This window comes from Aplidium turbinatum, chromosome 14, assembly GCF_918807975.1.
Source record: "Aplidium turbinatum chromosome 14, kaAplTurb1.1, whole genome shotgun sequence".
NCBI classification, from domain to species: Eukaryota; Metazoa; Chordata; class Ascidiacea; order Aplousobranchia; family Polyclinidae; genus Aplidium; species Aplidium turbinatum.
The window spans coordinates 16,309,863-16,330,866 of record NC_137485.1 but is presented as its reverse complement, the minus strand read 5'-3'; the positions used below and the strand labels follow the sequence as shown (position 1 = coordinate 16,330,866).

Below are 21,004 nucleotides of genomic sequence, written 5' to 3'. Positions count from 1 at the left end.
ATTTTGGGCTTATCACGAATATGGTAAGAGCTAGAGAGTTGGAACTTGCGCCAAAATGACTGGAAGGGACGATTTCCTATTCATTGTCAATGCATTATGAAACGCTAACTGCAACATAAAAAAGTTATTTTGAAAAAACATGTTTTTGCTAATTTTTGGACAAAAAAAAGGGAAACACGGCAATATTGCCTTAGTGACGCTTTTATGTGGGTAGCCACTTTAACAAGTCGAAATTCTGCCACTGCGAATGACTACAATGCAACCGCCAACCAATCAGAACACGTTATAAGAGGCTACCGTCCAATTGTGACCCTTCTAGCACTCATCCAGAGAGTTAATGCTTGTTTTGAACTTTATTTGGTAATTACAGAAGAAAAAGAACAATAGCAGTGGTGGGAATCGAACCCGCGTCAATGAAATGACTACTTTCTAGCCCTAACCCTAACCCCTAAGCCAACCAGCTGACAAAAAAATCCATCACTTAATTTGCTTTCTATGATCTTCTTTTCGCCATTTTTTACGTCACTTAAACCGTAGCTTATGATTGGTTGGCGGTTTCATTCTAGTCAATTTCAGTGGCAGAATTTCGACTTGTTAAAGTGGCTACCTTTTATGTGCTGCGCCACATCGTTTAACAATTAAGTACAGTGGTAATGGTCTAGCACAGGGTGGTCCAAACCCTGGCACGCGTGAAGCTTTTGTGCGGCCCGCGAACACTTTGTGCATGCTGGAATTATCAGTGCTAAATCCAAGGTTTAAAAATACACCTACGTTTTATAATTAGTTAATTACACATTATAGTACATTCGCCACAACCCTAAATAAGTCGCGCATAATCGGGTCAATAGGTAACTATGAGGGAACAATGTCGGTTTGTGACGACATAAACGTGCGTTGATATTTTGCTTTTGTTGTTAGCACTTTCTCCGTTATGAAGCGATTAAAAAGCGACACACGGAACAGAATGGCTGATGAAACCCTGGATGCCTGCTTTCGTCTGTCGACCACTGAATTTAAACCAGAGATCGACACTATATGCAAAAGCAAAAAACAATAAATTGTTTTGGTTTGCTAATTTGTTGACGTGTTATGTATCGTATATTTTTTACTAGCTGAAAATCACTTTTTGAGTGGCAAGCAGAGATTAAAAAGTGAGTTAGGCGTGCAGCACAACATTAGGTCGATCAGAACAGCAAACTCAGTCCTTTCATTGCAACTGTATTTCGTCAGCGACAAGATTTGTTAATGTTCATAGCCTGCGAACAGTAAGCATGTAGCTAAAACAGATCGAAATTTATAGAAAAGAAGTTCAAAATCGCAACCTAGTTAAGTTTTTATTTAACAACGTTTCTACTTTCAGCAACTCGTTATCATTTCTCACTATGCGGCCCGTGAAGTTATTCTCAGACCTTAATGTGGCCCTCCATGTTCGCAGTCTTAGACCACCCTGCTAGCATATTGTATTTACAATTGATTATGTACCTCAGTATTGATTTTTACATGCATGTTGTAATTACTAATACTAGCTAACGTTAAACCCTTGATCATTTCGTTCAAAGATCTACCAAAGAAAACCATGATTCAAAAACACAACACAGTTCAATGAGATTATTTATCACACCATACTGTACAAACCAACACAAATGCGGAAGTCTGTTTTGACCAAATCATCTTGATCATCTCGAATCAAGCCGTTTTACAGCGCGTTTCAGTCTGCCAATGAAGCTCTCTGTTCCTCGATTGTTATTGACCATGCGCCATACAAGATGGAGATGAAAAACATGCAATGCATGGAGCCATCTTACTTTCTTCGGAGAAAAATCACGTAAGTTGCCACGCTTCAAAAGCGTTTGCTCGATATCAACGTTTCTTGGAAAACTTTTCTGTCTTGTCGCATCAGCAGCAAAAGGCGGAGCTTCAGCGTGGAGAACTTAAAGCAACGTTTTTAGGGCTCAACCACTGGGATGCATGCTTAACGAAATGTTTCAGAACAGCGTTGAATACTGGTTCATCAACAGATTTACAGTAGGCTATACAGGCCCGGATTTAGGGGGGGGCAGAGGGGGCAGTTGCCCCGGGCCCCCGACTTTTGAAGGGCCCCCTATGTGGAAAAAAAATGTGATTTTGTGTTATTTTTTTCCTTTTGGCCTTTAAAGTTTCTGCAAAATGCTGTGCAGTACTGGACTGATGGGATGCTACTGTAGACGTAGAGATGGTTTTTCGCACCGTAGGCGCGAAAAAATTTTTTGCACGGGGGCCCCCCGATCTAAAAGTGCCCAGGGCCCCCCATCAGCTAAATCCGGCCCTGAGGCTATATGCAAGTAATAAATCTCTTGTAAACAGTACAATTGAGGAACCTTCAGCAGCGGACGGTTTAAGATGGATGACTAAAAATGCTGGCAAATAAACACAAACAATGAAAGCAGTGCCGGTCTTAGGGTATTTCGGGCCCTGTGCGGAATATACTTTGCGGGCCCCAATGACAATGATCCAATTCAGTAGCGAAGCTAGCTATTTTGAAAGGGGAGGTGGGGTGGTCTTACGGTCGGCGGGCGAAACTTGGCGGCGTCAACGCCGAGGGCGACACCCTGTGGCGGGGGTCTGGAGGTCCTCCCCCAGAAAAATTTGAAAAATTATTTTGAATTTGGAGCATTCTGAGAGCATGTTCAACAAAAATTTGGGTATGAATATTACTGTAAAATGGTGCTGTCCGGTGGCATAGCAAAAGAATAAGATCATGCTTTCCTCAGCATTTTTCGGAAATATAAAGCTATGTCTCTATGTTGATTTGGATGCAACCTATTTTGTCCCCTAAAAAATCTTACCCCGATTCCGTACCCTGAAATCGGAGTAACAAAATCAAATTTCGACCTAATTCGTCCCCACAAAAGATCGAGAGAAATTTTTAAATGTTTGCGGCAACTCCGATCAGTGACTTCGGCTCTGTTGTTTTTTTTCTCGATCTTTTTAGGGTACGAAATGTTTAGGGGACAAAATAGGTTGCACCCGTTGAGTCTCTATGTTTTCTTGTTGCTAATTCCTTTGTTGAATTCACTTTGTTGAATTTTTCCATTGGAAATAACAAAATTACTGCATTTTCTGAGTAAATTGCTGGCCCCCTAATTTGCGGGCCCTGTGCGATCGCACGGTTTGCACACCCCAAAGACCGGCACTGAATGAAAGAAACCATAGGCTAGGTTGAAGTTTAGAGATATCCTGAGGCTCAACACAATATCCAAAAATCAGCATTCTTAAGTAACCACTCGCTGTTGTTATCCAACGCGCATGGGACACGCTTTCTTGACGATAAAAAAGTAGAGGTTTCAAATTTCCTGGAATATCCATCACTAAATGAGCTGCCAGAGCAAGAAGACACATATGGTCGCTCCAAAAAGATGAATCTTTAGCTTCTTTCTTGCGCTCAGAAAACCATAAGATCTTGGCTTTTAAATGGTTTGCGGCTATAGCTGTGATGGAAACTTTACAATCTTGTCAGATGTTGGGGCTTTTCTTAATTATGTTCATCAAACCACCATTCTCGTACAGGCCCGGATTTAGGGGGGGCAGAGAGTGCAGGTGCCCCCCGACTTTTGAAGGGCCCCCCTACGTGGAAAAAATGTGATTTTGTGTTATTTTTTTGCTTACAGTCTTTGAAGTTTCCGCAAAATGCTGTGCAGTGCTGAATTAATGCTACTGTAAACGTAGAGGAGGTATTTCGCGGCCTAGGCGCAAAAATTTTTTTTGCTTAGGGGCCCTCCGATCTAAAAGTGCCCCGGCTCCCCCACCAGCTAAATCCGGCCCTGTCCTCGTATGCATTAGGGCCTTTCACTTTGCCTCCCAAAAAGCTTTTTGCGTGTGTAAAATAAATCTCATTTACATGGAAGAGACATTCATTCAAGAGTGTGTAGCCTACTACTACTACACTAGCTACTACCACTGTACTTAATTGTTAAACAAGGTGGCGCAGCTTAACAACCGAAATAAAAGCATCACTCCAGCAAAACCCAAGCAAAATTGCCGTATATCTCATTTTTTTGTCCAAAAATTAGCAAGAACATGTTTTTTCAAAATAACTTTGCCCGTGGTAGGATTTCTTTGTGGGGTTTTCTTTGCCTGCCTTGCTCTTCTTTGCTATGAGCTAAGGGAACGTTCAAATATTACGTAACGCCTTCGAGGGGGAGGGGGGGGTTTATGCAAAGCGTTACGTTAGCGTCACATCGGGGGGGAGGGAGTTCAAGCAAAACGTTACGTAACGCTTTCGAGTACGGAATGGTAGTTTTTTGTGCTGAATTTGTAATGAAAAAGCGTTACATGGGGGAGGGGGGAGATTGAAAAAAGCGTTACGTTGGCGTTACATGGGGGAGGGTGGGGGTCAAAAATTCGGAAAAAAGGCGTTACGTAATATTTGAACGTTCCTTAAACGCATCAAGACGTGTTCCCCTTACGAGTACGACCATCAGCACTCTTGATAACGCACCATGGCCGATCTTCATAGCAACTGTCCATACAAACCCTAAATATATCAGCTAAAGCTATGTGGGCTAATAAAGCTATAGCCTAAATATATGTTGTTTAATTGTTTTTTTGTAACATTTTCTTTTTTTATTTTTCCTTTATATCTTAAATTTTTCTGAAGGTGTTGCGACCGTGCCAAATTTCTTTCAAATCAATAACTTACTTCGGTCTCAAGCACGTTTTAACGTTCGCGTTTTGTCGCTTCTACCCTTTTCTCGACCTTTGCTATGTTGACGTGTATTGTTTTGATATGATGGTCAGAAATAAAAACAACTGAACTGAACTCCTTTTCTGTTGCAGTTAGCGTTTCATATTGTATTGACAACAAATAGGAAATCGTCCCCTCCGGTCATTTTGGCGCAAGTTCAAACTCTCTAGCTCTTACCATATTCGTGACAAGGCCAAAATAGCAAATATCCGCTAGCTGGCACATCAAGATGACGTTATAATGAAAAAATAATGTCATTATTAAAATCAGTAACAAAAATCCAGTCCAAATTTGACCCGAACCTAATTTTCCTGAAGTCGCCTAAAAGTGGGACACCCTACTAAACTTATTATAAGCTTATATTTTTCATATACGGTAGTAGTAGTCCAGTTTTAATCCGGTGATGTCCCCGTTACCGAGGGTGGCCGGATTCACCTCCAAGTGCCGCAATCGTCTTCACACCCTGCCTCCACATCGATCTGTCTAGCGCGTCCTCTCTTGTCAAGCCCACCTTGCTGCTTTCTTCCTCAACTTGCTTTTTCCATGTTTTCTTTGGTCTTCCTTGTTTTCTACGACCCTCCACTCGCAACTCCAGCGCTCTTCTCAAAACATCATCTTCATCCCTTCTCAAAACATGCCCATACCACCTCACTCCATTCGCTTTTGCCAACTTATCAACACTCTCATTCAACCCAAGCAAGCTCATAAGTTCTTCGGTATTCCTTTTGTCCATCAGCTTTACACCACACATTGCTCTCACCATCGCTCTCTCAGTTCTTCTTAAAATCGCCAATTCGTTTTCCCGTAAGCACCATGTCTCACTTCCGTACAGCATTGCAGATCTCACACAACTAATATAAATTCTTCCTCTCATTTTCAACGGAAATCTTCTACCACATAACAACTCTCGACACTCTCTGAATTTCACCCAACCAAACCTTCCTCTTGCAGTCACTGCCGCTTCACAACCACCACTGGCATTCAATCTATCTCCTAGATAGCAAAAGGCATTTACTGATTCAACTTCGTCATTCAGCTTTTCAACAGGACCAATCATTCCTTCCTCAATCTTCTTGCATCTTTCACATTCAAAACCATCTCCAGATCTGCATGTCACTCTCTTCATCTTTGCACATCTTCCATGCACCCATTTCTTGCATTTCGTACATGTAACAGAATTTGCCATCACTCTTCTTCCGCAGACGCCACATGGGTCAATTTTGCTCATTGTGATTTCCCCTTCCGTTCCGCTTATTACGACCTTTGTCTTTTTGATGTTCACACGCATACCTTTACATTCAAACGACTCCTTCCACTTCTCAAATTTCCCTCTCAGATCTTCCATTGTGTCACTCAACAAAACCAAATCATCGGCGTACAGTATCTCCATTAATGAATCTTCTCTTACACATTCGGTAATCACATCAATCACAATGGCAAAGATTAGAGGAGAGAGGACAGAACCCTGGTGTACACCAACCTTCACCGAAAACTCGTCTGAGAGGGCAGATCCAACGCGAACTCTCGTCCTTGCACCGTCGTAAAGACCCATTACGGCTTGCACGAGAGCTTCTGGCATTACTTTTTTTCTCATTGCCCATTCCATCACTCTTCTTGGAACTCTATCAAACGCCTTTTCCATGTCCACGAAACACATGTACAAGTTTTTACCCTTGTCTCGATATTCCTCTTGCAACCTTCTCAAAATAAAAATAGCATCTGTCGTTCCCTTCCCAGGCATAAATCCACACTGCATCTCGTCCAGCTTCACCACAGATCTTATTCTATTCTCCAACACCCTTTCCACTACCTTCATTGCATGCTCCAACAGTTTTATTCCCCTATATGACCCACAATCCATTACATCACCCTTTCCCTTGAAGATGGGTATCACCACACTCATCTTCCATTCATTTGGCATTCCTTTTCCATCTAACACACGTTGACTGATTTCCTGCATTGCTTTCAGTCCTGTCTCTCCACTTGCGCGTATCATTTCCACAGTGACTTCAGATAGTCCAGGAGCCTTCCCCGATTTCATTTTCTTCATTGCTTGCGTTACCTCCTCTCGAGTAACTCTCTTTAATGGACCTGCTACCACGTCGGCTTCCACATTTTGATCCCAATCGTTTTCCTCGTTCATTATCATCTCCATATGTTCTTTCCAAATTCTTCCACGATCTTTCTCACTGAAACCAAGTTTTCCATCCCTTCCTTTAATACATCGTCCACCATCTACATCTTTCCCATCCCGCTTCATAACCTTCATAAACTTATATACTTCGTTAGGACTGTTTTTTAATTTGGTCAATTCCTGCTCAGCTTCTTTCTTCATAGCTTTTGCAACTATTCTCTTTGCCCGATTTTTCAATTGCTTGTACTTGAGCTTAGTTTCTTCTGATCTATTTCTGCACCAAGCCTTGTATGCGACTTTTTTCTCCCCAATCACTTCCCTCACATCTTCATTCCACCACCACGTATCTCCTTGATCCATCCTGCCTTTTGTTTTCCCACAAACTTCATCGCAAGCTTGCAAAACTCCATTCTTGAAGGATCCCCATACATCATTCACATCGTTGTGAACAAGACTTTCAACTCTCTTTTTAAACCTTTCTCTTGTGTCGGCATCTTCTAACTTCCAAACTTTTCTTTTGATCACCCTTTTTTTATTTACAGTTTTCTTCAGACCTTTCTTGTCCAAATCGATAACCACCAACCTATGCTGAAGTTCGCATGGTATCGCTTTCACATCTTTGATCAGTTTTCTGTTTTTCCTGCATACCAACCCAAAGTCAATTTCGGTTTCATTTCCACCTGCACTGAAAGTCACTTTTCTTCCTTCCTCTTTCTTAAACCAGGTATTTGCAACACACAGGTCCTTTTCATCACAAAACTCAAGTAGTCGCCTTCCATCGCGATTTCTTTCTCCCACGCCAAACCCTCCATGAACACCTTCAAACCCATCAATTTGTTGGCCAACGTGGCCATTAAAGTCCCCAAGACCCAATACAATTTCCTGATCACTTCTTGTGCTCCATTCATAGGCCATTTCATCATAAAACCTTTCTTTTTCTGCATCGGATCTTCCACTTTGTGGTGCATAAGCACAAATTATTCTCATCACTACATTCTCGACCACCATCACTATCGCCATTACTCTGTCACTCTGTCTACGAACCTCAACAACATTTTCATATAGCTCTTCCTTTACCAAAATCCCAACTCCTCCGGTCCCAATATCATTGCCCGACCACCACAGCTTGTATCTCCGTCCTTTGACACCCAAAAACCTGGCTCCTTTGTTCCTCCATCGGACTTCCTGTAAACAGCAAACATCTACCTTCCTCATTCTCAGCTCTTCACTCACCTCAGTACCTCTACAACGCAAACTTCCAACATTTAGACTTCCCAGTCGTATCCCTGAATTTTTAACAGAAACGTCAGACAACCCGGAGATTCTTCGCACCCCCTGCCCATTTAAGGGCTGCCGGGGACTGGGGGCCATTCTATTTTTGACACTCATCATTAGGATTTTTTGGTGCATGTTTTTCTACAGGGAGCATGCCCTTGCTTACCCCCAACCTCCATTTAAAGACCGGAGTGGTCTTGATGACCGGATGCCTCTGCACGACAACTAACGAGTTCGGCCAACCCGGGTTTGACTTAAGTTTTCCTTCTTGAAAGATGTTGCCATTGTAGCCGTTGTAGCATGTAGCTATCATCCGCCTACGCCGCCAACCTGCCTGGCACGGGCATCAATGTCAGAAGTGAGGTCCAGAACTACCAGCGGGACGTGTTCCGGTGCCAACGGGCCCAGACCAGACATATACGGTACTCTTAAAAACTGAGGGGAGACTGAAACCGCTCTTGCCTTTCAAAGCACATCGACCAATCAGTAAAGTCGACAATCACACACGTCAGCAGACCACTGTAGTCTGAATAGAACTCACTTTTTGTATTTGCTCACAACAACGTCTCATATCATTTATGAAATGACATTGAACAAAATATTACAAACTGTCACGTCGAGTCAACATGGCCTACCAGAAATATTTAAAAAAATGTCTAGCAACCTCAGGTAAGAAATTCCAAGACACATCGTTTAACTTTGACAATATAATAGGGCCAAGAAGTTCATGTAACACATTTGTTTATTTTTTTTAGAAAAAAATTAAGATTGCAATAATAACAAAAAAATCTCACTTAATCTCGAGCACTACGTGAGTATCGTTCAAGCCACTCTATTGTTTGAAGATTTTTTCACTTGTATCAATCCAGGCTGATATAACTGGCAGCCACTTTAAACATAACAACTTTCGTAAGCGCCTGTAACCAATCAGAAGCTGCGTTGTCTGTGACGTCATTACGTCCTCCATTACGTAAATGGAGGTTAGAGGGAGAACGGAGAAAAAACGCAAATAATTTTGATAGAAAGTAAATTAAGGGAACCTTCTGCCGTAGCCAGCGTGGCCTAGAGGGTTAGGGCTAGGCAATACATTTAGATGACATGAGTTCGATTCCCACTCCCGTCATAACTTTTTTGTTCTGTGATTACCAAACAAGGTTCAAAGCACTAATCAACTCTCTGGCTGAGTGCTAGAAGGGTCGCAATTGGACGGTAGCCACTTAAACCATGTTCTGATTGGTTCATGCCTTACAAGCTTACAATAGTTACGTTAAAGTGATAAAACTGATCCAACTATTACCAGAGTTGAACATCCAGTAGCATAACTATAGCTTTGTGAAGGAGGACATGCGTAGTCAAAATAAGTAGTCTAGACACATTTTCAATCAAAATACTGTATTTTGTCGTAAAATAGAAATAACTGGAGTCCAGGTATTTGACATATCCATAAGTTCAGCTCACAATCTCAACCCACATCTAGACATACGACGAACACGATGCCTGACCAAACTAATGAAGTATTTGGCCTTTTATCATTAGTGCAACGTCCTTAGATGTCGCATCAATGGAAAAAAAAACAAGCTGGATAAAAAACAGCAGCGCTCATACAACCAAACTTGATTCAAGAAAAGGTCAAATCCACTGTTCAAGTTTACGCAAAGCAATGTTGAATGAGAAAACAAAACAGATTTCGCTAACAGCCCACAACAAACACACGTCATTTTGTGTCGTTTCAACATCATTAGACATTGAAGTGACGCAAAAGTACATCTTGTGTAAGGTATGCTGGAAGGCTGACGGCCTGCTGTCATGCGACAAGGCTTGGCCAATCAACGGCCAGCACATACTGCAGATGTGAACTTGCTGAAAAAACAGGTGCAAATACAAAAAGAAGTGTATGACATGAGAAACGTGAAGCGGGGCAATAAAGACAATGACGTCATAGAGAGAAAGAGATTTACAAGGAAAGGAGAAAAGAAAAAAGGCGGAAAAGATAAGCTCAGTTTTCATTACAAGGGATAAAAAAGTTGCAACTTAATCAATGAAAATTCACGACGACAAGATGAAAAATTCCCGCGCAAACTTGGCAGTTCGACAGCGAGCGTTCAACACAAGCCGTCAACAGTGAAACCGACCACTAGCATCCCTCCAGTGGCACGTTCAGAAACCCGTCTTATCGAAACGTCACGCGCCATGACGTCATCCACCGCGCGACGTCATCACTTCTTCGGGGACTGCGTGTCGCGCGTCGAATGTGCCGCGGCTGCCTGTGAATTAATGAACGCCTGTTGGAGAGAGGAAGAGGAAAAGACTTCCGCGTTTGGATGGTGGATGTTGGGCGGAGTGAAGATTGTGAAAGCCGGTATGGCGGCAGCATCCGCTCTGCTCCCGGACACATTCATCCTCGCCATCTGAGAAGATGCGGCCTGGGAAACAGGAGATGGTTAGAAAGGAAGACGATCTAATTTTATTCGAAAAAATTGCCTTTACTATTACATTCAGACAACTTAATTTTAAGTGTGAAAATGAGAGAATCTTCTCTTTACAATTTGAAATGAAAATCTATTTCTTGGAATTTACAACCAAAATAGAAAACACATTGTGTCACGAACAAATATCGTGGATCAGTCTAAATTTCATACAAACACATAAAAATTTCCGCTCTTTAATATTAAGAAATTGCAAATCAGAACAACTATACCAATGCAAAATAGAAGCTCACAAAATTGTGTAGTGCGAAGCATGGTACATTGGATTGCTTTCATATACAGTAAAAGTATAATCATAAAAATGTGCTACGAATATTTGAACTTCAGCACGAAGGAAAAATCAAGGTACAGGGTGCCCAAAAAAAATGCCACCCATGAAAACATCAATAAAATGCACACTCTTTTTTGTATTTCATCCCTATTTGGTACACATACAGTTCATGCTTTGCCTGACATGTCTACCCAGTTTCAATGATTTCTGGCAAACCATCTTCGTTTTAGTGCCGTTCAAGGATGTGCTCTAAATGTCCACCTTTGCGTTGCAAGCACACCTGGATGCGACGTACAAAATTGTCAATTACTCTGGCACATTCCTCTCTAGAAATTGTCCTGATTTTGGCACTGATGGCTGTCTTCAGTTCAGGGATTGTCCTAGTAGACATTATCTTTGAGATAACCCACAGATAAATATCTGGGGGGGGGGGGTGAGGTCCGGCGAGTGTGAGGCCCATTCAGGATCACACCTCCAACTGATGAGACGATCACCAAAGCGTTCCCGCAGCCATTGCAATGAGTCATTTGAAGTATGGGGAGTTGCTCCATCTTGTTGTAACCATTGTTCATCCTTCACAACACCTCTACGTCTACCCAAGGCTGTCCAAAACTTCCTTAGAACCCCTAGATAACGCTACGTATTGATTGTGACTGAATGTTGGATCTCGTCTTCAAACCAAAATGGCCCAATTATTCCATGCTTGGAGATTGCAACCCAAACTGTGCACTTGATGGAATGAAGTGGCCGTTGCAGACAGTCCTGTGGAAGTGTTGTTCCCCAGAAGATGTTGTTTTTTGAGTTCACATATCCAGACAACAGAAAGTGAACCTCATCAGAGAACCAAATATCGTCCAGATAGTGTGGGTCCTCGTCGATCTTGTCACAGAACCATCGACGCATCACTACACGCAACTCCTTATCCCTTTGAGTAAGTTTATGCTTAATCTGTATTCTATAAGGATACAATTGCAGATCCTGCACTAAGATCCTTCTAATTGACTCCCGAGGAATTGCGAGTTCTTGGCTGCGGCGCCGTATTGACTTGCTTGGACTGTGACCAACCGAATCCCTGACGGCATCAATACTGATCTGGGATCGAGAACTCTTAGACCGACCAGAATGGGTAGCTCTGTTACTCTTGGCACTTAAGTTTAAGATTGTTCCGTGGGCTCGGAACTTGTGGATCCAGTTGTACATGAGTTTTTTGTCCGGACAGTCACGACATCGAAACTTTTTTTTGAATCGGGCTTGCTCTGCCACCATCGATTTCGTCTCAAAATACGATTCTACACAAAAAGTCTGTTCTACAACTGTCCAAGGCATTTCTAAAATACTTTATTTTTACAGGCAATTCTTCTACATAAATCTGAGATATAAAAGCATTTGGTTAATCATTATTAATTTTATTGACATTTTCATGGGTGACATTTTTTTTTGGGTCACCCGGTATTTTGAATTAATAAAAACGATTTTGATTCTGTTGCCCACATTTCCTAGAAGACTAAGCATTCCCTTCTCTTCACTGATCGCAAAGAAAGAAAGTCTTCCAGCCACAAAAAAGTCTATCAAAGTGAAAACAAGGTCAATTCACAAAAAAAAAAAAAAACGAATTTTTGTTGCCTCGCTTGAAATTAGTCCACTCCAGTAAGCATGAAGGCCCATGCGAATATCATAAAGGTGAAACCGACCGTTTTTGTTTGTCGAACCGTTCGCAACACTGGATCGGAGCAAAAACGATCGAACGGCCTTAATGTTAGATTTCTGAAATTGCTTGGAAAATCAGTTCTTACATTACGTTTTCGTTTGCTTACTATTCACTAATGTTCAATTCAAAACAAAAATAAAACTTTCAAGTGACAAAAAAAAAACGTTTTTTATTCTCATTTGTACACTTCTTTGTTTTAATAACATTGTGATGTGTTGCCATTGCTGCAGCATGTTGCATCTTTTACTGTGTACAAAAATATCCGATGCATCAATTAATGAGTCGACCAATGTTGAAAAAACGCAACGCAATTGTCTTGAAGCAACAATCGTAATTTGAAAGTGCATTGGCTGCTTGCGTGCAGATGCGCCTTGTTTTCTACTGCAGCTGGAAAAATCCGCCCTTTGCAAGTTGAATCAATGTAAAAAAAGGACGAGTTTCTGCAGCTGATCATTCGAGTTCTTTTCTGCTATTTCGAGTTTCGTGTAGTTTTGCTAGTGACTCGACATTTACTCCGTAAAATGGAAATAGGAAAGATTGTGTAGCTTTCTGTCATTGCAGTATTTAAAAATAATGAAGCTAGATCTCCCCCCCCCCCAAAAAAAATAAAAACATTCCGTTGTTCCGATCATAATCGTTAGAATAGGAAATACGAAAAGCGGAACCTAACAGCATTTCTATGAAAACGGAGCCGGTAACTTTTCGACAACGACTTCTATATAACGACATTTTGGTTTTCTTAAAAGTAGACAACCAACTATTGTTGTATTAAAACAACGCAAAAACTAGGTTAATTTTCCGCCATCTGTAAATTTGAGCATCAGCAAACACCTTGCACTTGCATGGTTGGGTTAACACCACGACTGAACAATGGTCCACACCGTTGTTTTACCGTCTACACCACAAATTTACAAGCTTTACGGTTAAATTGTTAATGAAATGCAACGTCAGGTCATCATGGCACGTCACGATCACATCACCATTACGTCATCCGGTGTTAATGACGTTAAATGATGTTAAGTCCAAAACGCGGGGAGCAAGCAAAACGCCACGAAACTTAACAATCAAACAACAAACACAAAGGGGAAAGAATTGGGGGGCAAGCAAGGGGGTTAATTAATGCACTGATTGCATTGCGACATACTCGTGCAGTTCCTTCCACCTGTATCGCTTGTGGCCAGAGATCCCGCTGTGCGATACGACCGCTAGCGGCGAGGATAGCAGCGTTCTCCCGGAGGCTGGTGGAAACCGCTGTCGACGAGGAGCCTAGAGGAAAAAGATTGTTTGAATTCTCTGAATGGGAAAAATTTTCCACCCAATAAATGAATAATTTTTGCGTTGTAATTTTTACCATTCATTTTCACTTTTTCAATGTAAAAACAAACTGATTGGATTGTTGGGTTGGCATTACAATAATAAAGCAATCGTCAGGTTCTAACGCATCGTCCAAGCAGAGCGGTTTAACGCAATAAGGTTAGCTGCGGTGGCCGAATGGTAAGATGCCTGGTACGACGTTCGAAAGGGTGTGAGTTCGATACTTATCAAGTTGCGCTAGGTTGTAGATGGACACTAAGATTGAGTTTCTTACTTTCACTTTAACTACCGGGTGTCGGTCTGGATACGACAAAAATAAAAACAGTGGTTGATCGGTGAACTTATGAAACCGTAAAGAAATAAAAAAAATATTTCTTGAAAAATCGGCTAGTTACCTGATATGACGCCAGGCGGAATGCGAGAATCCACGGCTTTCTGTCTCCCTATCCTGATGATGTTCCGTTTTTTTCGCTTTTCCGTGGGAGTCAGCAATATAACGTTATCAAGGTGTTGAGATTTTCTTTTCAAATCTTGCTCGTACTTTTTCTGTTCTGCCAATCTCCTTTCCAGTTCTATAAGTTCAAAAGACAGGGAAAGTTAAAAATGAGACGTTGCGCAGCCAGCGAACCAACGTGTCCAGAAATGGAGTCTTCGTAATTCTAGGTTAATCATTACGAACTGCAACAACATTGCAATCGCAAGTTCAGAGAAGGGACCAGGTTTCTGAACTTTGTTTAACAGAAACACCATAGAATCGTTTTTTTTTTTCTGTGCTAGATTGGACATATTTTTGAGGGTGCCTAGTTTTCACAAGTCCTTATGCATCTCAAGAAAAATTGACGTCTGGCCAGGGGACAACTGGGGTGTGAAATAAGGCCACATGGGACGCTCTATCGCAATCTTCTCACTTTCAAAGAAGCTTTCTTTAACAAAATTTTAAAGCACAAGATTTTAAATGGTAACCTTTTTCAAACTGTTCCGTTATAGAGAGATAAGTATACAGTTCTGTTATACAAACAATACTTTTCTCTTCAATAAAGAAACGACAAATAGCGAAATGAAAACGTTTTCGTTCACCCTGAATAGTCTGTGACGATTCCTCGGTCTCTTTCTCGACCTTGTGTTTGTGTGCCGACATCTTGTTGGCGATGCTTGGGATCATTTCGAGGGAGTTCACCAAATTTGTCATCGTTGCTGCATCTAAAAAGTCAAGAATCGTTGGCAAAAAATAAATAAACAAATCAGTACGTTTATACGCCAAAAACACTTTATAATGGTTAGTTTCGACGAAATTGTTTTGGTTTCGTTTCGGATTCTTTGTCGAAAACTGTGTTTTTAAGTTTTGCAATTTGTATCATTGTCAACTCTCCGTGTCATTGTCAACTCTACGTGTCATTGTCAACTCTTTGTGTCACTGTCAACTCTAAAAAACCATAAACATGTATTTTTTCTTATAGGCTTGAAAAGTGCTATATGACTAGCCGAAAACGTTCGCTTGTTGTTTTTTGTTTTTATAATGTTAAATGTAGTGTTGTTGCTTAGTTATGACTGTTTATGGTTTAAAAGAGTTACCTCTCTACCCAAATTGAATTGTAACTCTAAAAAAAATCTCCAAAAATTTTGAACCCAGAAATTAATTGGTAATTTATGCAGATTGGCTTTCAACCGTGTTCTTCAAACAATTAACAGTAATTGTTCAAATTCAAAACCAAACCAACCAATTCAAACTCATCAGTGCACAAAACAAAAATATTAAAAAACATTTCAAAATTAAAGCAAACTTTCGTTCTGATGTAAAAAAAAAACATTTTCCTGGTTTCACTATGTTTCATTTTGCATGACTTCATTAAAAAAAAAAAAAAACTACATCACATCCCTAGTATCGAACTAACAACCCCGGTTTGAAAGTTTGTGAGATCCTGATCAAATTTCAATATTAGTACAACGGTATTCTATTGTATCATTAAGAAATGACTTCACATGTTGAAGGACTTTTGTTATTGCCAAAAAGTAGGGAACAAAAAGCTTTCTGCCTTTCTCGGCACGAAAACATGCAAGCGAAAGTTGAGATATTTAAAGCCAGAACGTCACAAGATATCAGTTTTGATAAAAATAGACGTTAATGGCTGTGTCTAATATTAAATGAAACTATACGCCGGCAAAAGATCAAACGGTGACGACTGACTTCCCAACCACTAATTAACTACGTCAACCGTCGTTGAGTAACAAGCAACTTAAACTTGCAGCTTATCAATGGAAGTGAATCGATGCCATTGAGTAATGCCAGTGGTTTCCAACCGTTTCATCTTGTTGACCCTTTTTAGTCGATATTCAATCTATATTCCTCTCCCCCTACAAATTTAGTTTGTTAAAAACTCGTTTACATTAATATTTTAATCTAAGTCTTGGAAGAAAAACTGAACTCTCACTAGTAATAAGCTCTATTATTATTCTTCATATTAAAATAAGTAATGGTGTACATTGCTGAAAAATATTTTATTCAAAAAATATATTCAAAATATAAGAGTCAATGCATTTAACAGTCAATGTAAAGGGATTATTTTTGTTTCGACAACTCATGAATACGGTGGAAGAGTATTGGAAAGAGCACAACAAAAAATATCATTTTCCACGTCTAACCTGCTTCTTTATTTTGTTTTCATTGTAAAAGAGTTGAAAAATGTGATTCGCATAGATAAGTGGGGCGATAGTTTGCAAGGTCGTTTTTGTTTCCTTTTTCAAGAAGGAGAGTAATTAAGGCATTCTTCCACTGTTCTAGTACTTTTTCTGTTTTCGATCATTAAGTGTATGTGCTCACTACGTTGTTTCAGTGCGGGTTGGTGTTGGTGAGTGTATCAGCATAGCTTCCTAAAAGTCTTTGCCTGCGATTGCTCGCTTTCCCAATCAGGCTGTAAATATGATATATAGTGCGTAGTATCTGTGACATCACAGATGCGCTGTTTACTCTTTATTGCCCATTGATACTCCCAACTTATGAGTGAGAGATATGAAGTCGCAAAAGTTTAATTAGCGTGTGAAAACATGTTAATTCAAAAATTATTTGAACACGCTCTTAAGCTCTAGTCTAGGCTAACTTACTAGGCTTAAAAAGCTTTAAAATCCTAAAACTAACTGCTTTACACTACAAGAACCACTGAGTAATGGCCTGTGTGTGTGTAGTAAGAATAACGATGTAATTTATACAATATATAAACTAAGTACAGTATGTTAAAACTACCATACATACGAATAGGGTTATAATTTTGAATCAGAATTTTCAGTATGAACTAAGAATAGTTCGACAACTGCAGAACTGCGGCAGTATTTGAGTCCAAAAACCATAAAGTTGTTGCAGCAACTTTTCTATGAAGTCACATCGGCATACCTTCGCAAGATAACAATCACCACGCCGGGGGCACATGCCGTCATTGTTCTGTTGCAAGTTAAATACACGTCATAAGAGTGCCAGAAAAAAAACAAAAAAAACGCTGTTTAGTCGCCTTGGAATTCAACGTGGGACCATAATGTGGATGACAAGAAATTATTCAACAAGTTTCGTGGACATCGATAGTGCTCAACGGCGTTCTTAAACCAATCGCAACATGTCATTTTAAAGATGTTTTGTCCGTTTTGCTGCCTGGTCTGTTTTCTAGCATTTCTTATTTGAGCAATGCAAATGCTGTTTTTCAAACGCTTGACAAGGACTATTTGTACAGCGGAAAATGTTTGCAATCTGTGTTTTTCTTGCCCTGCTAAAATATGCTATGCTGTGTGGCCTTGTTGTAGTTTAATTAATCTCCATAAAAAGACGTCTCATACACTATCTGACGTGTTGGAATCCCATGTGCAGCGCTGTAGAAACCGATCTACTGTGCAAAACATTTTCGAGAAATACATAAAAAAAAAACGGTGAAAAAACGGAAAGAAAAGCGAGTTATTTATTTGAGCACTGACACCAAGGACAGATCAAATCGAAGATGACCATTTTGTGCCAAAACAGGACAATAATCAACTGCCGTCCACATCAGATACACAGACAAGCGAAATTATATTGGCATCTCTGGTCTGACTACGCAGAAATAAACCCCATCAGTCTACTTTCTGGGTACTGAGGATGATGTACCGAACCAGTCACTGCGGTTATGTGCAGAAACAGCACCAAGCATAAGATCTGCCACTTTAAAACTTGATCTTATAAGTAGTAACATACGCAAGGCTTAGGTTAGATGATTTAAACGAGTGAAGTGGTCTTTTAGTTGATTGCATTATGAATGATTAATGATAAAAGTCATAAAACACCAAAGTGGCGGTGACGCACGAAATAAGTGATTGCGGAATAAGCGGCAATTCGTGTACGACGTAACACCTACGCAATGTCTCATGCGTTATAAAAAAAAAAGTGATCTATTAGTGGGAATTACGTTTCGAGTTCAAACAACGCGTTGTGTGACGAACTGGGATTGACGCAGCAGCGAAATAACAGGAGAGCAGCATTGTTGAGATTTGGGAAAAAACTCACGGTCAAAGTTCACGTAAGAAATCAACGTCAAAGTTCACGGGCGGCAAACGCGTGTGAGAAGTTGTGGTTTTGAAGCAAAGTATCTCATTGATCGTTTTTCTACCGAGGGAAACGCCGGAGGTAATTAACGAGCGGTGTGAAGGAAAGTATGTGCCATAAAAATCTAAAGTGCGTTGGTTGCGCTATGTTCTTCGAAGCCTTAAAATATATAAGCTTAAAAAAGAGTAGAATTCATATTTCCTCTCAGAAAGCAAAGGCAGTCCCATACTTGATACCGAGCAGGGGGGAAGAGAAGACAAGGTTCTCATTCTATGAAGCCTTCAGTATCAAGGCGCTTAAAATAGAAATTTTTACTTTTGACGATAAATTTCTCTGTTTTAGCTTTGTTTCGAGTCAAATTTCCAAGTGAGGAAATTTGTTTCGTTTCGGCCTCGTAAAATTCGTTTCAAACGCTCTCACCTTCTATAGTCATAGATCCGGCTTGTTTTGTTTTGCTATGGAGGGCGGTGATTTGTGTGAGCACCTCACGAATGATATCGTCGAATGCGTCCATTCTAATTATCCCGTTCCAAAAGCCAAGCAAATCTGCAAACACACAAAGTCAGGAACAAGCGCGACACACAACCATACCCAGACACCAAAATCCGTCATTTTTACATAAAAACGACGGATTTTGTAATGTCAAGTGTGCATACAATTTGCAGCAAACGAATCTACCGAGCAAATCAGTTTTTTACATTGATTCAACATCTACAGAATTAGAATCAATATGAAAAGGACCGATTTTCTGCGTTGGAAACACCTAAAAGTGAGTGGAAAATTCTCGGTGAACTTCAATGACACCCTTTTCTTCTGCACTCGGCTAAGATAAAAATCTGTGTTACAACAAAAAACAAAAGGTAAACCGAACTGCGGGTGAGGAGGCAATGATGTGTAGGCAAGACGTAGTTATGCAACACCACTCTATTCCTCAACGGTCCCGCCTACACACGTAAACCTGTGCCACCACAAGAAAGTCACTAACCAGACAGCAAATCAACCGTTTCTTACATTGATTCAACATTTGCAAATGTTTTTTTGTTAGTTAAAAGAAGTGTTTTTTCGATGATTTCTTGTTAAGTCGTTTTTTTTATCATTTTGACAACCCGAAAGCTGTCCGACTCGCAAACGAAAGCAAATTTTTTTCGCGCTATCGTTTAAAGCAAGATCAATAAAATTTCTTGGAACTACTCAAACTTTACACCGCAAACTCTTCAACTCATTGCGAACTAACATACAGTGGGAACGTCTTGTAACAGGTCTTCGTCTCTGCACAAGAAATTATGGCAGAATATTTGCGCGGGAAATATCTTCCTGTGCATTCAGAGGGTTGCTCCACGCCCAAAAGTAGAGTAGCTTGAAAAACTACATTTTAAGAAGAAAAAAAATGACTAGACAAATAAACCGTAAACAACAATTTTAAAGGTTGGTTACGAGGTATTCGCTTTTGTTTAAATTTCAGTTCAGTTTATCTCTATTTCTGACTATCACAGCGCTGTTGGAAGTTATTGCTGCTGTGAGTTTTCATTCAAGATAAAGTGAGCGTCTACAAGGGTCTCAAACAGACGATTGGACGACCGCGATGTCAGGGCTTTAGTCCAAAGATGATCAAATTGTATAAATTGAGCGTAAAGAAAACGTGGCGAGTCACCACTCACCACGCGTCAAGCGAAGTCAACAGAATTGTATATGAAAACAAGGCACGCACACGTGAAAACAGTAACATACGGGTACCTTGCATTTTTTCCATTGTCACAGGCGCTTCTCTCATGAGGACGCCTTCCAAATGAGGAGAAGATGCCAGGCCGGAGTCTTCGGAACTGGAACGTTCAAGAGAATTTCCACTGGCGCCTACAGATTGTCAATGACTTTAATAAACATCGCCTCACATTGTGTTCATCCCAGCCAGTAAATCAGTCCATTTCCCAGACAGCAAAATCAATCATTTATACATTGATTCAACGTCTGCAGACGTCTCAATGTGAAAACCCAGACAACAAAATCCGTCGTTGTTACATTGATGCAACGTCTGCAGACGTTAAGTAAATGTTTGAAAGGGACTGGTTTGCTGACTGCTGTATTTTACTATTTCATCATAGTCAATGTACGTTGACGCATATTGTTAACTTTCCCAGACCACCATTATATCACGAAGAGAACCACTCACTTTCTTGCGATTTGCTGTGGGCGGACGCCATGGCGTTTCTCCTTGCGTTGAAATGAGGCAGATCCTCTGAACTCGACCGGATAGGTCCGTTCCCGTTCTCCATTGACGGCTGAAAATGCAAAATTTAATTAAAATCGATTTTGCGTGGACGTGATTTTGCAAACTACATCACTGGTTGCAAATGTTGTTTTTGGATAATATTTTTTGTTTCCGATAAAAAAAAAGGAGAGAGGTAGGAATAAATTTATCTTTGGAACCCTAACCGGGGGGGGGGGGAGAAAGCAAACCCACGGTCACCACGGTTTTAAGCTACTTGAAAGCAAGCTTTGTATTCAACTACCTGCAACTTCGTGATGAAAAATAACCGA

At 40.5% G+C, this 21,004-nt stretch overlaps 2 protein-coding genes across 5 annotated transcripts in view; both read right to left on the bottom strand.

Annotated features, from left to right (window-relative positions):
- Positions 1 to 2,821: 2,821 nt before the first annotated feature.
- LOC145782943 (uncharacterized) lies at positions 2,822 to 8,228 on the bottom strand. The gene is made up of 3 exons (XM_082594703.1): positions 6,781 to 8,228; positions 6,204 to 6,420; positions 2,822 to 2,839 (listed from the first exon to the last, which is right to left on the bottom strand). The coding sequence occupies exons 1-3, from the start codon at positions 8,226 to 8,228 to the stop codon at positions 2,822 to 2,824; spliced, it is 1,683 nt and encodes a 560-aa protein (XP_082450829.1).
- Positions 8,229 to 8,674: 446 nt separating this feature from the next.
- The window catches only part of LOC145783282 (glucocorticoid modulatory element-binding protein 1-like), a 35,759-nt gene continuing 23,429 nt past the window's right edge, over positions 8,675 to 21,004 (bottom strand). For 2 of the 4 annotated variants that reach the window (XM_082595112.1, XM_082595115.1), the window contains 7 exons: positions 20,637 to 20,745; positions 20,204 to 20,320; positions 18,890 to 19,015; positions 14,989 to 15,111; positions 14,307 to 14,483; positions 13,742 to 13,863; positions 8,675 to 10,555 (listed from right to left, as the gene is read on the bottom strand). In XM_082595112.1, the coding sequence (XP_082451238.1) occupies positions 10,349 to 10,555; positions 13,742 to 13,863; positions 14,307 to 14,483; positions 14,989 to 15,111; positions 18,890 to 19,015; positions 20,204 to 20,320; positions 20,637 to 20,745 (981 nt within the window). In that variant the 3' untranslated portion in view covers positions 8,675 to 10,348. The remainder of the gene's footprint in view (positions 10,556 to 13,741; positions 13,864 to 14,306; positions 14,484 to 14,988; positions 15,112 to 18,889; positions 19,016 to 20,203; positions 20,321 to 20,636; positions 20,746 to 21,004) is intronic. The other 2 variants (XM_082595113.1, XM_082595114.1) reach the window with 2 other exon arrangements.

What these genes read in the sequence shown, in the direction of transcription:
- LOC145782943 (XM_082594703.1), bottom strand. Translation starts at nt 8,228, where the DNA reads ATGGCCCCCAGTCCCCGGCAGCCCTTAAATGGGCAGGGGGTGCGAAGA. An exon ending in GTTACTCGAGAGGAGGTAAC is followed by an intron (nt 6,421 to 6,780) that starts GCAAGCAATGAA and finishes TATTTTGAGAAG; the next exon opens with GTTGCAAGAGGAATATCGAG.